General features: G+C 34.3%; 1 protein-coding gene across 2 annotated transcripts; it reads right to left on the bottom strand.

The window, feature by feature from the left end:
• Positions 1-1,475: 1,475 nt before the first annotated feature.
• On the bottom strand, positions 1,476-17,943 carry LOC100373892 (secernin-2-like). Of its 2 annotated transcripts, none has more exons than XM_085501103.1 (6): positions 17,891-17,943; positions 11,529-11,725; positions 9,273-9,460; positions 7,549-7,751; positions 6,792-7,004; positions 1,476-5,614 (listed from the first exon to the last, which is right to left on the bottom strand). In XM_085501103.1, exons 2-6 carry the CDS (start codon positions 11,703-11,705, stop codon positions 5,112-5,114), a joined length of 1,284 nt encoding a protein of 427 aa, XP_085357229.1. In that variant the 5' UTR covers positions 11,706-11,725; positions 17,891-17,943; the 3' UTR covers positions 1,476-5,111. The 2 variants fall into 2 exon arrangements, with proteins under 2 accessions (XP_085357229.1, XP_085357230.1); XM_085501104.1 differs by lacking the exon at positions 17,891-17,943 and adding an exon at positions 17,647-17,690.
• Between the last annotated feature and the right edge of the window lie 191 nt (positions 17,944-18,134).

Below are 18,134 nucleotides of genomic sequence, written 5' to 3'. Positions count from 1 at the left end.
TCTGCCTTGTCTCGATCTTGACCAGTTCTTCACCGAGTCGTCACATGCGTCAGATGGCCATAGCGTGTCATTGTTTACAAACAAGCGTCTACCCTACGTTTTTAGCGTGTGTTGTTATCGTCGCTTGGGACTCAATTCCCGCGCGTGCGCAGGTGACGACCCTCTCGCTTTAATCGCTCAACCGTTTGTATAAGGTTCCAAAAGTTGGTAACTGGGGAAAGTTGAACTAATATGTGACAGCAGCGAGAATTAGAGGATAAAAAAACCGCTAAAAAAAGACGACTTCCCAGTGCTCTGCGTTATATACCGTTGATAAAAATCAATATTGTAAATACCTCGTACAAGGTTTTGAAGTTGACAAAAGTACAGAAACAAATTAAACTCATGGCCACCAAAATCAGAAAGTAAAGGATATGACCAAGTTTGATGTATATATATTCTGCGTCTAAGATCATTTGAGGTCAGGATATCGTTTTACATTCCTGTGTAAACATGAAGAACTACAAACCAGTTTCGGAATGGCGAAATTCATTGGGCACACCTTAAGGGGGAAACCTACAAGCATGTGTAAACACAGAATTGACATTGAAGAGAAGGAAAGAAACAGGGCAGGATCGACGTCATGGATGGAATCCAGAGTTGCAGCAGCTGATATGACGTTCACTGGAGGCCATTAGGCATCTGGAGGATAAATAGATTGATAGATGACAGGTCACAAACTAAGTAGTGCAAAAATTGGGTTTCTCTCCCACAATACAATGCATATATGCTCAGACAATCACTCAATAGTGCAACATTGATTTTCTGTTAATTGAACATCGAGTTACAATTTGATTGGGGTTTCGCAAAAATGAACATGGTTTCTGAAATATTGGCGTGGTCATTTTTGTAACTCGATGTCCGATCTCCAATGCAATATAAATTACCCTTAGTAACACGCTCAGTAGTGCAAAAATTGTAGTTTCCCTCCCACAATGCAATGCACATATCCTCAAAGTGGCTCAAAACTTTGATTTCTCTCCCTAAATGCAATGCACATATGACTAGTGATTATCAGACCCAGTAGTGCAAAAATTGGATTTTTTTCCCACAATGCAACGTACCTATCCTCCATCACCGACTCAATAGAGCAAAATTGGATTTCTCTCCCACAATGCAATGCATATATCCTTCCTCACCGGCTCAATAGTGCAAAATTGGATTTCTCTCCCACATTGCAATACACAAATCCTCAGTCACCGGTTCAATAGGTAAAAATTGGATTGCTCTCGAACAATGTTCTGTAACAAGCTAAGTAGTGCAAAAATTGGATTGCTCTCCCACAATACAATGCACACATGTTCCATCACAGTAGTGCTAAAGTTGTTTTTCTCACCCACAATGCAATACACATATCCTCAGTCACAGGTTCAGTAGTGAAAAATTGAAATCGGTTCAAAGAATTGCAGAATAAAAGTATAAACACAATTGTACCATTTGCTTGACTTTATGCTTTATTGACAATCTAGCATATGGCTTCAACAAATATGCACAGAAAAAAAGTGGCAACAATTGAATCTCATCAAAAAGCTATGCAATTACCCAGTATGTACTGAACATTTGGAGGGAAGGTTGATGCAGACTGTTAACTGTTTTCATTTCGCACGGGACAAATTTTAGAGAATTCTAAGATGAATTCATGAAATTTCAATCTTGTAAATTCCTTAAAGATGGTAATGGCTAACTCATGAATTGAAATGTTGCATTAAATAATTAATCAAGATCAAATAAAAATCATGGATATCAGAGCTTGTTTCCACAGAAACAACAGTGATTTCCCATAACGATAAACTTTGATGGCCTTTTTTAAAAAGTGTGAAACACAAACAAATGAGGTTCACAATTCAAAGACCAGTTTTCGTACCAAAGTTTTTTTTATTTAGAATTAGAAATGGCCAATCAAAAAAAGTTCCTGTTTCGAAAATGTCTTAACCATGACCATCTTTAAATCAACGAATTAGTATGCAAAATGAGAGCAGTGGAAATTACAGTATCATAAGTACCATTGCACTTTGAGGGAGGGATTTTTACATCACAATCGTGATTAATTAAACACATACCAGTAATGCATAATATTATAAAGCTGCAATAAATATATACAAACCTACGATTAAATAAAATAAAACAAATTTTATCTATGTCACAAATAAACAATGTAGCAGTTGATCACAAGACTGTGCTCACAACTGTACATTTTGTAAATAATAGACTTAATTTTTTAAAGCAAAAATCTTGTGGTTTTCTTCACAACTGTAAGAGGTTGTAGAAGGTGTGATGCTATGTTTTGAATAATTCAGCAAATACTACAAAAATTACATTTGTTTAGATGAAACTGCATTCAACAGATCTGGGTTCACTCTATCGGTTATAACGAAAAAAAAAATAATTATTCATTAATAGAAGCAAAACACCTATCAAATCTGAAAATGCAGATTTCAGTAAAACAACAATCTCAATAATTAACATTCTTTGGTACAATTTGATATCTAACATAAAAAGCAGTCCCGGCATGACGCACATAATACATATATTTTACACAAACAAATTAAGGACATGATACCAGTCTTATATTACTAAATATACACATTAATTAGTAGTGGTCAAATTTCACAGTCAATGAATAAGTTGGACAGAAACCAGAGAACTAACAACTACAGTATCATTACCATATATAATTATATATAAGCTATAACAGGCTAGCAACAATATGAATACAACTCAAACTTAGATTGTTTTGCACTAGTTTTCCCACAATTCAATCTGAAAACAACTAAGGGCGCTGTACACTTGAATTCATTACCTAATACAACAAGAGGACAGAAAGGCTCCTGTAAAACTCAGTATCACCATGGGAACTAATGATCAGCTAATTATTTTCTCTTGTAAATCTTATTTTTGATCTAAATAACTCATTAATGCTTTTATTTTTTCATTGAACAGCGTTACAAAGAAAAGAGACGAAATGCCTATCTGAGCTAAAACTACCAAAAGCATTGTGTGGTTTGCTCTAGTTTAAACCTCAAAAACTCATGGAAAATTCACGAAAATATACATTTCAAGAGAATCAACAATTCTGTGTAAAAACCTTGTAAATATTACTGCATTCATGAATTGCAGCACAATTGTAATAGTTTTGCGGGATTGTATGGAAACTTCAGAGATAGAAACAGCTTAAAATTGTCTTGCACCCAGAAAGTTGGCAACATCACAAGACTATACTCAATCGACTTCTGTTTAATTTCTATAATATGACCAAATATCTCGTTGTAATGACAAAACTCTTTCCAAGAACATCTGTTGAAGAACAGTGTTCTGAGGTTGAGAGTGACTATAGTTAGCACTGCAATACAGGGAACTTCTTCTAAGCACAGAGATTAATTATTCTCCAATTTCTGCATCTAAGCAAAATTGTAAGTTCTAAGTTGTTCATATTAAAGGCCTGTGACCCTACATCCCCCGAAAGTAATATTTTCTAATTCATGCAATATGCTGGAGGCAGTACGATACATGTAAACAGCACTTAATATACAAAGGGAATACAGGAATATTAATGAGTTGCTATATGATTATAAATATGGGTCATTTGACCGGACAGAAATATGCTGCCATCCATATTTACTTGAATGGCTTATGATATAATCTATTGACATAAATGCAGCTTATGGCCCATTAAAAAAAAGATATGTCAGAGTTAAGAGTTCAAAGATCGAAAATAAACCATATATATTATTTTAAGAGACAATAAACAATGTCTTCCTTTGAATAAAACCAGACTTATTACATTACTAAATTGTGACTAGAATCCTAACGTATTACACCAAATATGACATGTCACAAACATTCTTCAAACAATTTGTTTGCATATAAACATTGACATGCTTGTGATCTTTGTCAGCTATTTTATACATTATCAAAAACAATGTAGCAACTTTTACCAGTTTTATACAATATCCAAGACAATGTACCGGTAGCAACTTTTTCTAGTGTTGTACAATACCAAAGACAGTATAGCAACTTTTTCTAGAAAATGCAGACTTTTTTTGGTTATGCATTCAGGTCACAATTGCTTGAATATGGAAGAATTTATCCACTATACTGGTGCACAAATTGTTAGCAGAGTATATCTCAGGTGTACTTCACTGTCTATGATTAAATTGACAACGTAGAAACAATTCAATACACAAACTGTAGCTAAGCTTGAATAATTTTGTGCCCCTTGCACACAAGTTCAAACTTTCACATCAAGTATTTAATGTTTTTATAGATTGTATTTTTGAACTGAAGGTTTATAAAGCCACAGGACACATCACAAAATTTGAAAAGTGTTGTTGACTATGATGAAAAGCATGGTTGTCCCAAATAACCCCCACCCCTCACCCCTTCAGACTGCTTAATGGAATGGGGCCAGTGATGATATCAACATACTTCAATGCAATTCCCAATGCACTGGTAAACAAATTAAACGTCCAATTTGCATTACTTGCAAATTCTATCTTTACAAGACAAAGTTGCTATATTGTCTTCAATTTTGATAAGGTCTAGAGCAATTTTACAGCAAAATAGGTGAGTGCACCTTCACCAACACCACCACAAAAAAGTTTGGGTCAAACTATTTTCTCTTCAATTATTTAGCCAATGAACAGCACCCTCTGTTGGTGAATTGATGAAACCTGCAAAATGTGTGCCCAATCAAATATTTTAGGGAAAAAAAAAAATTGCTTCATTGGCCAATTTTTGAAAAACAATTTTACCAGGAACATTTTTTTTGCGAGGCCTGAAGAAACAAAGACTATAAGTTTGTCAATGTTTACATAGAAAAAATGTTTGCAGAATTATTGAAATGGCTGTAAGAAATGCAATATGTGTGATAGAACTTGTAAAATAATTGTCAATGGCGCATTTTGAGTTTTAAGTATTTAATAATTAGGCTGCAATCACATCAGACATGAACCAGGTAGGGGATGAATGGCAAATCATATTTTTATAACTTATAACTTATTTTCAACTAAAAAGCATTGTATTCTTGTCAACAGGATAAAGCCATAAAAGACTACAGACTATATAATATATAATCAATAATAAAACTTAATTTCAGCTTCAATACAATCAAGGAACAATTCTTCAACTTCACTTTCATCTACTTCTCCACCTTTCAAGAACTCATCCACCCCTTCAATGCATTGTTCCTCCAGTTCCCTCATTGTTTTCCACAGATCATCTCCTTCTGCTTTTCCTTCATCCAGCAGTTTTCGTGCATACTCGTGCGCCTTCCATAATTCGTGCCTACGGTCTACTTTTTTCTGGAATCGGGGTTTCACTTTCACGGGATCCTGGTCACCGAAGTTTGGTGACACTGTATACTCGGGGAACTTGACACCTTTACAGAAGATGAACGGCTTGAACACTGATTGGCTAGGATTAGGTGTAGCAGTGAACCAATGACAGCATGGACTCGTACTACCAGGCGGTGACAAAATGGACACTTGACTTCCTGTACTCAGGAATGATCCTTCCATACAAATACCGCTGTCGGTGTCACGTAGGATATTAAACATTGTCTGGGCTTTGATAGAACCTGTCAATGTGACAAAATGGTGATACGTAATTATGATATAATTATGGTTAAACCATACATATATTTAATAATTGAAGTATAATTTTCATAAATCATATTGGACAAATTCATTTTATGGATTAGAACTGCAAAGGATATTATCTCACAACAACTCTAAGATGATTTTACCAAAACATATTTATTATTCACAATATTTGTTTGACATTTGATGTTTTTTTGAGGATGACACAGGATATGCATGAAGACAGAGGTAGTATTGGCTGTTGTGTAGTGAAGGTAAGGATATGCATGAAGACAGAGGTAGTATTGGCTGTTGTGTAGTGAAGGTAAGGATATGCATGAAGACAGAGGTAGTATTGGCTGTTGTGTAGTGAAGGTAAGGATATGCATGAAGACAGAGGTAGTATTGGCTGTTGTGTAGTGAAGGTACGGATATGCATGAAGACAGAGGTAGTATTGGCTGTTGTGTAGTGAAGGTAAGGATATGCATGAAGACAGAGGTAGTATTGGCTGTTGTGTAGTGAAGGTACGGATATGCATGAAGACAGAGGTAGTATTGGCTGTTGTGTAGTGAAGGTAAGGATATGCATGAAGACAGAGAGGTAGTATTGGCTGTTGTGTAGTGAAGGTACGGATATGCATGAAGACAGAGGTAGTATTGGCTGTTGTGTAGTGAATGTAAGGATATGCATGAAGACAGAGGTAGCATTGGCTGTTGTGTAGTTAAGGTAAGGATATGCATGAAGACAGAGGTAGTATTGGCTGTTGTGTAGTGAAGGTAAGGATATGCATGAAGACAGAGAGATAGTATTGGCTGTTGTGTAGTGAAGGTAAGGATATGCATGAAGACAGGTAGTATTGGCTGTTGTGTAGTGAAGGTAAGGATATGCATGAAGACAGAGGTAGTATTGGCTGTTGTGTAGTGAAGGTAAGGTCAATGCGATTGTGTACTGTCTGATTTCATAATATGTGGTATTTTTGTAATAAACTTATTATTATACATCTTTCCAATCTAAATGTTTGGTGTAGGATGCCGAAAATGAGTGAAATGGATTATTGGAACTACCTCGCCATGAAATGTTTATGAGCAGCCGTTATCAATTGTGATGTAGGACCGAATCAGAAACCATGGTAGTCTAAAAGTAATGCAGCATTAGAAACAAGAGATGCATCTTACCAAGGTTAGCTGACAAGAGTCTCTTGCCTGCAGTATATCGAGAACAGTCATCTACAGTTTTTCCGTCACTATCAGACGAATAGGCTAAAGCAAAATCAAAATCTCCTTCACCATTCCAGAAACCTTTAGACTGAGCATGTTCCTTCAAACCATCAGACATTGCATCAATCTTAGTGCGAATGGTCAAGCCATTGGATATATTACGTATTCCCTCTGAAACAAAATGCAAAGTATTAAAGAAATTAAAGTAAACAATTTTTAACCAAAAATTAATTAATTACAGAAATGAAGATATCCTCATTCAAATTTAAGTATCCACTCAAGGAATAACAGTCAAACGGTTTTCAAAAAAAGGTCGTCTGAAAAAAAGTTTACACGTCACACGGTGTGGGACGACAACAATGGACAATCATCTATACCAACGAAGATGACAGGCGGAGCAAAAAAAAACCTACTGAGGCTGTTCCTCTGACAGTTGTTTCCACACAGCAAAAAGGTCTTATCAAGATCCACTTAGTTCCTATCTTGTATAAATAAAGATAATTTAAATTACTGATTCCAGCTTTACGGTTATTAAATGTTTGAGAGATACTGGCTTAGACTGCATAAAAACATACATTTCTGACAGTATATTTTCCAAAGATGAAGGCACAACTGATGGACTAGTTAAATAAAGTTGACACACACTTGCATTAAAAACAGCGGTTTGCAAAAATAAAATGAAACTGGGGTAACATAAAACAGAAAAAATCTTTACCAGTGATATGTTCAGCAGCCCACAACTGTCCAGCAGTTTCGAGAACCCAAGCTTCTTTACAGTCAGCAATGAGAAAAGAGTTGTGATAGCACCAATCACCGTCACTATCTTCATTACACTGACCACCTTGTCCATATTTCTCCAATAGTGATGTAATCACATCCATGGCTTCCTTGGCAGTTTGTCCTCTTTCCAAACCCAGTCTGTATAGCAAAGCAAAAAAAAAAAAAACCATGATAAATGGGAGAGCATATACTTTACGCATGTATCTTTTTATGCTCCTTAATTTTCACCAGAAATTGATTTCTAATTTAGGTGTCACTTTAGTAAAATTTTAATCATTCCTGATACCTAAATAAGAGTACAATTTAGGTTTTTTATAGTTGCCTATTCAGAATCCAATGTTTTATTTGACTTTTTCAATCGTCAGTTGATCTTTCAAAAATTACCTATTTCTTGTTTTTTAAAACAGTCAACCTGTCAGCTGATATAGTTCTGCTGTATAGTTAGACAGTTGTAAATAGCTTTTTTTTTTACAAAAAGAAGTCAAAAGTAGCATGTTACCAAAAATGGCATTCATTACAATTTTAAAATTAGAGATAATGTCACAAAATGAACAAATCTGACTAATGTCCACTCAGGTGTCTACATATAAAATATCAAGCAATTGGGGTAGCTGTTTTCAAGAAGAAGTCAAATATAGCACAAAAATTAGATCTGAAGATATCTTCATGAAATTAACAACTCTGAAAAAGTTCCACGTGAGGTACATATATACCAAGTATCAAAGCAATCGGTTAAAACATTCCCTTTCAATAAAAACAGAGTGTTTTCACTCTCATCTGGCACCTAAATTAGAATACTTTTATTTTTTCTTTACTTTTTTTATAAAATTCTTCAAAAAAAAACATAAAAGAAACAAACCATGCATGGCACAGACCCTGTTAGTTATCGAATTTAAGATATATAGTTTTGTTTATAGTAATATAGCTGGAATATAAACATGTCAGGAATATGATTATGATGATTGTTTAACATTTAAATGATTGACATTTGTATCTGATCATCAAACGAGTATTGAGAGATATTGCTCTGGAACAGCATTAATTAAAACAAAATAAAATAACGTGCATTAGGAATCCGTAATGTTGAATGTATGTACCAAGTTTGAACAAAATCCATCCATAAATGCTTGATATTTGATGATTTTTTAGCACAAAAATGTCCACTATTTGGCCATTTTTAATAGGATCGTCAAACCAATATATCTGTATATCTATGACATGATGTATAATGAATATTTAAAATTTGAACATAGTCAGTCACAGCAAGTCAGAGATATGTCACTCGAACCACATTCATTAAAACAAAATGGCCACCAGTCAGTTATTTTTAAACTTATCTGAAAAACAAATGTCCAACATATATACCAAGTTTGAACAAAATCCATCTGTAAACAGGCGAGAAATGCTTGATTTTGATGATTTTTAGAACAAAAATGGCCACCATTCGGCCATCTTGAATCAGATCGTGAAACAAATTTATGTGCATATGTATATCATCATGCATGATGTATGTGTGAAGTTTGATTGTGATTAGTCCAGGCATTTCTAAGATACAGGTCCGGACACATGCATGGAAGCACGGAGGTCAAAACATAAGTCCCCATTTTCGGACTGTGTCTGAAGGGGGACTAATAAATAGCAAAAACAAAAATGTCTCACCTGACGAAGTCCATCCCTAGCAGTTGTTCTTTTCTATCATTAGGTCCATTAAGCTTGGTCCAAACTGCCTCATTACCAATACAGACACCATATTCATTGGCTCCCATTTCAGCTCCCCATAACCAGGATGGACTGCTCAGTATAACACTGTGAGTATGTGGAACTTGCTCTATTTCAATATAAGTACACTGAAAAAATAAATACAGTTTTCTGTTTTACAGTTCAATTTCTAAATCAAATACTGGTAGTTTAACTTTGCGTGGTATCCATGCAGCAGTTTAAATGTACTAATTATTATGCAAATTTGGTAATCATTATGCACAAGTTCGTCGCCCAAACTAATCAGATGTGCTGATTGTATTTCTAGCTGTATTATGTAGCTGAAATATGTTTAGATGTTCTTGAAATCCTAGTGCAAAAGCTAAACAAGCAGCCTATCGGCTGAGATAGCTCCGCTGTTAGCAATGCACATTTCAATTAAAGAACTGAAGACATCATTAGAAAATGAACAATATGTATAGATCAAAGCAATCAGACTTACAGTTTTTAACAAGAAGTCGAAAATATTACTTTCTAACAAAAATGACAAAAATATTCACCAAAATTAGAGAATTGAAGATATCATCACGAAATGAACAAATCTGAGAAAGGTAGTATCTATATATGTAATATCAAAGCAATTGAACTTTTGGTTTTTAACAAGTCGAAAATATCACTTTTTACCAAAAATTACAAAAATATTCACCAAAATTGGAGAATTGAAGATATCATCACAAAATGAACAAATCTGAGAGAGGTCCACATGTAGTACCTATATATGTAATATCAAAGCAATCGGACTTGCAGTTTTTAACAAGTCGTCGAAAATATCACTTTTTACCAAAAATTACAAAAATATTCACCAAAATTAAAGAATTGAAGATATCATCACGAAATGAACAAATCTGAGAGAGGTCCACATGTAGTACCTATATATGTAATACCAAAGCAATTGGACTTGCGGTTTTTAACAAGAAGTCGAAAATATCACTTTTTACCAAAAATTACAAAAATATTCACCAAAATTAGAGAATTGAAGATATCAACATAAAATGAACAAACCTAAGAGAGGTCTACCCAAGGTACATATACACCAAGTATCAAAGCATTCAGGCTTGTAGTTTTCAAGAAGAAGTCGAAAAAGTAAAACATTGACACGGACGACGATGGACAATCACTCATACGATAAGCTCCGCTCGACAAAGTCGACAGCGAAGCTAAAAATATATATTGACATGATAAAAATCTCACTTGAGTGGCATGCAATAAAAAAGAAAAATTTCACTGGATTTTGTTATGTATTTATGTTTAATACAGTTTTAAATGTGTCATCTTTTGTTACGTAACCTTTAGTGGCAGATTAAGCAATGTAATCTTTCCCCTCACTACCAGCTGTATAGCAACCAGCTTGTTTATTGGTATAGACAATTTCAAGCCAATGCCAAAGCAGGAAAAGATTACCGGCGCCAATGCTTGATTGTTTTTAAGCTCAACATGTGATTATCTTAGCTAGCATGGCTAACACCTTGGCACTATATATTGCAGCATTACAGATAGAGGGTATTGGCTAGCTGGCTCGACACGCACGGCAGGCGTTGTTTCCCCAACCCACCCCTCCCTTTTGTTTATTTTATGCTTGTAGTTTGTTATAGATTTAGTTTGTAGTTACAGATTTTGAGCTTTGTAGTTTATAGTTTTTTGAGGTACTTTATTACCTCACAGGGATGTATCCTTCCATATGGGGTTTTTCATATGGTGGCTTCTGCGCATACGCCAACCAAGGGCCGGTTTATGAAATAAATTATCGTCAGCAGTCCCTGACTGCCCAATCTTATTCTCTGTCTATCGCCTCTTTGACTTCGCCTAGTTTTGACAGTTCATTTAACATTGATTTATATCTTCAGTTGTATAAATTCAGAATAAAAATAATTTTTAGTAGATATACTGTAGTCTGAAATTTCAAGAAAAATAAAGAAAAAAAATTCCTGGATTGTAGCCTCCTTCCCACTCTAGGATTGACCATTAGAACTTTGGAGGGGGTGGGATAGAACAACTTTTTTTCAGTAATGTTGCTGTAATTTATTTTGGCTTTTTTCTATCAAATGTGTGTGGGATTTTTTTTAAAATATATTTTTTTGTAATTTTTCCTTATTTTTTTAAAAAAATCCACATTATCTCTCCTTGGAGTTTCTAATGGTATTACAGTATTGTCTTTACCTGTAACTTGGATCCTGCTTTGTGACTAGTAGCCGGTATATGGATTACTTGCTGGACTTCCTCACATGGTCTGTCAGAGTTCTTACCAAATATAACATTACCATCAGCAGTTGCCGGCGGCAATGCAACAAAGGTATCACATGACTTTGGGCGTAAGAGATCCTTTGAAGTCGCCATTAGTTCACCACACTGTTGAGCTATAAAGTAATTTAAAAAGACTTTTTTTTATGATTTTGAATGGCCTGGTAGAATTTGTGTAGCACCATTCTGATTTGGTGTTTAATTAAACATGCTGCAAGAGAATGATAAGAAGGTGAAATACACAAACCCACAGATCTTAGGAGATGCAAGATTTAGTTGTATTCATTTTATTCAATATGGTAAATATATTAAACATTAAAAGCTGATTGTAAACATAGAATGTCGATTGGCATGTGAACATAGGTATAGGGTTTAAGAGACCTCCAATTTCACAGACATTTCATTGCTGTCCATTATGTGAATCAAACCATCTTTGTTATGAGACCAACCTCTGATGCTTCACTCAATATTACTGTAAGCCAGTTTGAGCTGAATTCAAATTTCACACTTCTAAGCATGTTACATGTATATAAGTAATGCATTATGGGAAAGAACCTAATATTATTACCTTAGAAATTCACTAAATCATATGCCGATTTTTAATGTCAATAATAATATACTGTAGCATACTTTATTTTCGATTGGAATTAATTTTCCCTATTTTCGCTAAATGAAAGATTCAGTGAAAATAAAGTCCAGCCTTTTTTCCTATATTTTACATTTAAGTTGTCAAAAATCAGTGAAAATAAATTCCATACAAAGCATTCAAAATGTCTTTTCAGCAAAAATTAATTCCAGCTAAAATAAAGTATTTTACAGTATGACTTTTTATCCCATGTCATCAAGCAAAATGTTGAGATATGAGGAAGTAATGTCACTACAGAAACCAGTGTAAAAATATCAATTTGGACCATTTTTTATGACCTTTTGGACTTTTGTATCTTGAAAAATTGTCTTGTGACACCACTTTTTTTTAATTTTTGATATCCTGATGGAATGAACGGATAATATTGAATATATGATGAATACGACATATAATCTTCAATTCATCTCAGACATACAATAACACAGAATTACAATGCTAAATGACAAGTTTGGTTGGCTAATTTAATTTGTCAGGTTTTATCCTTCTAACAATTCGATGATATTTAAGGTAGAGATGCAGTTTATTTGGCTTGCTTTTTAATTGAGTAATTAGACAATGAAGATGGTATTATATATCCAACATGTTATATATTTTCTGAAAGCTTATTATACAAACTTGGTAAAACTTGTCTTTATTTTAAATATCCAGAATGCGTTTCTGATTTTGGGTCAAAAATATGCTTTTTTGGACAAAAGTGGTTTAAAAAAAATTAGCTTAAAAACTTCAAGTCCATTTGTGGATAAAATTACATCACTGGATACCTTGGTATACTACTAATTCAAATGCGTCCACTCATCTCTCTAACGACTTTCAAAGTCGCACAGCATGACCTCAAAGTTCACTCTTTTCTATTTTTGCATAATTTATATATCCATGTTAATTGCGGACTTGTTATTTTTGTTCCACTCGCCGTAATAAACTGTCCAGACGCATTTTGAAGGGGGAACACCTTGTCAATAATGTGTGAAAATTTCGAGGCAAATGGCCAAAGCGTCTATCAGCTATTTTAATTTAAAACCCAAGAATTCACCAAAAATAGAAGACGAGAAAAAGGCTAATTTGCATATTTGCGCGTTAAACCGGGAATTACTGCTTTGTCATACTTTGTCATACTGACTATTGAAATTGAAAGTTGACGTATAGACATAGACATTTTATGTAAAATCGTTGAACCAGAACAACTGCTCTTGAATATATAAATCAGAAACACGTCATTCATACCAGTGTTTTGATGGGGTCGGTAAAAACACGTGGCAATGGCCAGTAAATATGACGTCATCTCATGAATTATTAAACAGGGGGCGGTCCTAGGAAGGTGACCTTTTATCACGATCAAAACATCATGGCTTCTCTTCGATGTATTTTCAATAAAAAATCTACGAGTATTTCAGAGCCTATGGTTTACCGTGAAGAGTACAAAGTGGGATATTAAATTATTTATCCTTGATGATTTTTATGTAGTATTGAGAACCAACTCCAGGAAGCGAACACACAATAATGAATAATCGCGTAATCCTAGAATCGAAACGCGAGGCACAGAAGTTTTGTTCATCCTTTCCAATCCCATTTTTCCCACTGCAACATATTTGTTAAAAGAAATATTTTAATTATGTTCGTTTTTGAAGGAGGCATTTTTTTATTTTTCCGATTTTGGCAACGCCTTATTCAGGGATTTTCTAAGACAGTCGCAGACAATCAGTGCACGGATGTACGTACAAAACATGCTGTTGTACTACCGGCGACGGTCGCCTGTAAGAAGAGAGCTCCAGCTCCTAACGTAAAAGTTTTAAAATTTCGACCGGTTATAAATAATTAAGTGTTGGAAATCTGACATGTTTTAAGAGTGCAAAATTAAGGTGCATTTGCGAGCGGTCGAATTTTTCTGAATAGAAATCGGCAAATGAAAAAAATAGGAGTGCTAAACAGTGTGCTTCGTTAGTTTTAAAAAAAATGGAATGTCCGTCAAATTGACGTAAACTTCCCCATTTTTCACGGAAAAAGCAAAGGTCGTGGCCGAGTTGCAGGCTAAAAAACTCAAAAATCAAAACAAAATCATCAATCAGTAAGTATTATGACAAGGAAAACAAAACATCAGACGCGGAGAAGCGGTCAGCGCGTCAAAAGAGTTGTTACCGTAATGTATCAAGTTACCTCTCTCTGTGATTTATTTTTCATTGAAATTATTTGGTTGTTTTCAATTAATTTTAGCGTACCTCTGCAATTTATTTTAGCATTGTCAGTTGTTTGCTTCATTGAATTTAAACGGAGTTCGTCCGGTTACAAACAAAGCTGTCTCGCACCACCTAGCAAAACTTGCGAATGATCGTAGTAGAGGTATCCATTGGACAAAAGATACACAAAAGTTTGTATCTCCCCGACCCAGTGCAATATATCCGGTTAGAATCAAAGCTCACGTGTCCCTTATTTGAGGGACCAGATTCTGCCGTAAATTCGGGATGGGATTTAGAAAAAAAATAAAATGGGACTTTGAAGGTGTATTTTGGCGTCATTTTCGGATATTTCAATCATTCCTGATGCCTAAAATAGAGTCTAAGTTTTACCGTAGTCATTGACGCCTATTCAAGAGTATGATGTTTATTGTGACTAGCGTGAATGGGTAAGCTTCGTTTCGACAATGAGCAGTTATCACTGTAAACAATGTTAAAGTATTCTTCACATGCTCAGTTTATTTTTTGAGAACAATTATTTAAAAATAAAATCTCTCAGTCAATCAGAAACTCGGATTCATGCCTTCAGGGAAAGTCATGTTTGGACGCTCACATCAATTTTGTTTTTCGTTCGGTGGGCTGATGCCTTCAGTGTAGCTTTTGCCTCTTCCGACATAGAAATCATCTGAATCTTCCTTCTACCTCTCTTTCTTTTCACACCACGCATAATGTAATGATAAAAATTAGGAAAAAACACTGAGGAAATATAATGTTTGGTTTGCTAGCGAGCGAGAACTGATTTGAGAATAATTGCACATGCGCGTGAATTGAATGAACTATGACCCGTACAATCTCGATTTGCATATTGTCAATCAAAGGTCCTGTTATTTGGTTACTCATGCAAATTAGGCAATTGGACATAAACATTGCCACGTGTGAGTGTTTTTTATTTTTAACCAGAAAATAAACAGCAATTTTAACGGTGTTCCAATAACAATTCATTGGTCAAATTTTCACAGAATGTTCTTTAGATAAAAAACTATATAAAAAACGAAAAAAACTATTTTTGATTGAAATTCACAAATAAACTGCATCTCTACCTTAAACAAATTTTGATTTGAGTTTGTTTTGTTTTGTTTTTGTTTTTTTTTGGGGGGGAGGCAAAATTCACCCCACCAGACAGTTAAATATAATCAAAACCTGAAAAACAATTGTACAGAATATGCAAACTGTTAATTCAGATTTTACCTCATGCAAAAATGGGGACAGTTTGGATCAAATGATGGATGCACACAGACATGCAAATTTAGCACACTTAGTGAGAAGAGTTTTGAGCTATGGCCAACAGTTTATTAGCCTGCATTTTTGCATCAACGAAAGCTAAGAAAAGAACTTCTGTGTGCTGTGTATTTATAAAAAGCATATGAAGTGTACATATGGAATATTTAAAATTAGTTACAAATTTAAGACTCTATATGACCCACATTGGTGAATTACCTCAGAGTAATAATGTACCAAATTGTGGTGGTTCTTGGAGAAACAAGTGAAAAAGCTTAGAATTGGTAAATACAGAAATTGGGAAATTAATATATATACATTACAACCAAAAAATATCCTGGTACCAAGTTTCATTGAAATCAGTGTTTCTAGATTTAAGAAACAAGTAATATAGACTAAAATTTGTTATTATGCAAATTAGGTCATTAATATGCATGGTTTCAATCAAGAACTAATCAGATCTGTGCATTTTCCCAGCACATCTGTGTACCAAGTTTCATTGAAATTAGGCGAGTTGGTCCTTATTATTTGTGGAACAGCAAAATATAGGCAAATTAATTCAAATCAGAAAATTAATATGCAAAGATTGCAACTAAATACTGATCAGTATGTACAGATTTCAATCATATACCTATAATGTCTGTTCACAAGCTTTTATGTACCAAATTTGCAATGCCATTTGGCGTTGCCTGTTTTTGTTATACAAGTCTATGAGAACCATAGCTCTTCTGCGTTGATAAAAATCCTAATGTTTGAAAATAGCAAATTTGATGACACCAAATCTATCAGAAATGACTAAAATACTATCACAAAGACTAAAGACTGACACAAAAAAAGCTATGGACCCCCAGCTACAGTAGACTATGTTCGCAAAAAATTCCTGTTAAGTTGTAGAATTAGTGACATAACAATGGAAATTATTTGTATAATATAGACATGTGCTTACCGGTATGTATTGAAATTAAAATAAATGTATTGAAAATAAAAAAAACAAAAACAAAAAAAAAATGTGTAAAATGTGTTTTCTGAATGTGTGCAAATGATCTATGTCTATTTGCAAGGTCAGACTTGCACGGGTTGACTGTTTTTCGCCATCTCCAAGATTATTGGCCAATCAGCGCGATGCTGAACTTTATAAGATTGTTGTAAATACATAAATACAGAATTAATATTCGAATTTTGTTTACATCATAAAATTAGAGATTTCATGCATTTCCATGAAGATTCTGAGCACAGCATAAACTTTAGGGTAAATATTTGATTTTGATTTTGAACCAGACTTTTCTGAGAACATGTTGCAATGGTCTCGAAGAAGTGTTTTTCCTTCTCATAACATCATTACTCGCATATCTTTAATTTCCCTTCAGGATGGTGTTCACACCATTGTCTCTATCAAAATGACAAACTAATCAAGTAGTTTTCGAGTACACCCAAATCCAAAGAGCGACTCTGTTTTAACGGTGGCCGCTGAATCTATTTCTCAAAATGTTTTATTATAATTTAATCTATTCTTTTTTGATGTCAGTATGAGATTAATATGACCTTAAATGACCCAAATGACCCAGACATGCTTTCAAACAAACAAACAATCAAGACGGCAGATCTTCGTTTTATATTCTAGTAGCATTTAAATACGTCACGGATAATTATTATTGACTGACATAAATTGTTTTTTTTAACTGAATTGAACCGTTCATGAACAAAACATTGCAATAATGATGAAAATGAACACACGATTAGTGGCAATGACGTGCCATTCATAAAGTTGACCACGGCGATACAGACACAGCGACATCTACATCATCATAATAATAAACACTAAAATTCGGACACACCCCCTTTTTTCATTCATGATTAACACGTCGGTTCATATAGAAGCAAAACAACGAAACAAATTACGACTAACACATGAAAAGGGTCGAGGAATTTGAAAAACATAACTTACGACGACTCGATGAGATGAAATGTCTGGAAACACGCAAACCGAAAGCCAAATATGGAAATCTAGGCGGAATAATTTGTCGAAGCAAATTCGTGTAAAAACGGGATGCCATGATGCAAAAAATACAGCTTATTATAGATAACACGCCCAGGCTGATTTAGGGGCCACCCAAAATGTGTTAAGCACGCAGTGATCACGATTTTCATGATTATTGGTGTTTAAATTGTTAAACAAACTGGACTTTTACCTGATGATCTCCGTCCGACTCACTGGCAATCCGATGGAGTCCGGGTAAAGACACTAAGTGTAGTATCCATTCATGTAAGAAATATTCGATCAAAGCAAAGGGAATATTTTAATAACATATTCGCAACTTCATCATTTATATTTAACTTTGTAAATGATTTATATATTAGACGCAAGCAGAACGTATATATTACTGGTTTCTATAGCCTATTAGGTTAGATAGTACGAATCGGCGAATTTGTAAA

The sequence above is a fragment of the Saccoglossus kowalevskii genome, chromosome 7, assembly GCF_978046115.1.
Source record: "Saccoglossus kowalevskii chromosome 7, keSacKowa6.1, whole genome shotgun sequence".
Lineage (NCBI taxonomy): Eukaryota > Metazoa > Hemichordata > Enteropneusta > Harrimaniidae > Saccoglossus > Saccoglossus kowalevskii.
Note: the sequence above shows the minus strand (reverse complement) of the source record. Positions and strands in the feature narration are given on the sequence as shown.

Bases quoted from the DNA above. Each gene is read 5' to 3' on its own strand.
- LOC100373892 (XM_085501103.1), bottom strand. From the start codon at position 11,705: ATGGCGACTTCAAAGGATCTCTTACGCCCAAAGTCATGTGATACCTTT. The intron at 7,752-9,272 runs GTGAGACATTTT...TTTGCTATACAG, and splicing joins CTAGGGATGGACTTCGTCAG to ACTGGGTTTGGAAAGAGGAC. The intron at 5,615-6,791 runs GTAAGATGCATC...TCACATTGACAG, and splicing joins ACTCTTGTCAGCTAACCTTG to GTTCTATCAAAGCCCAGACA.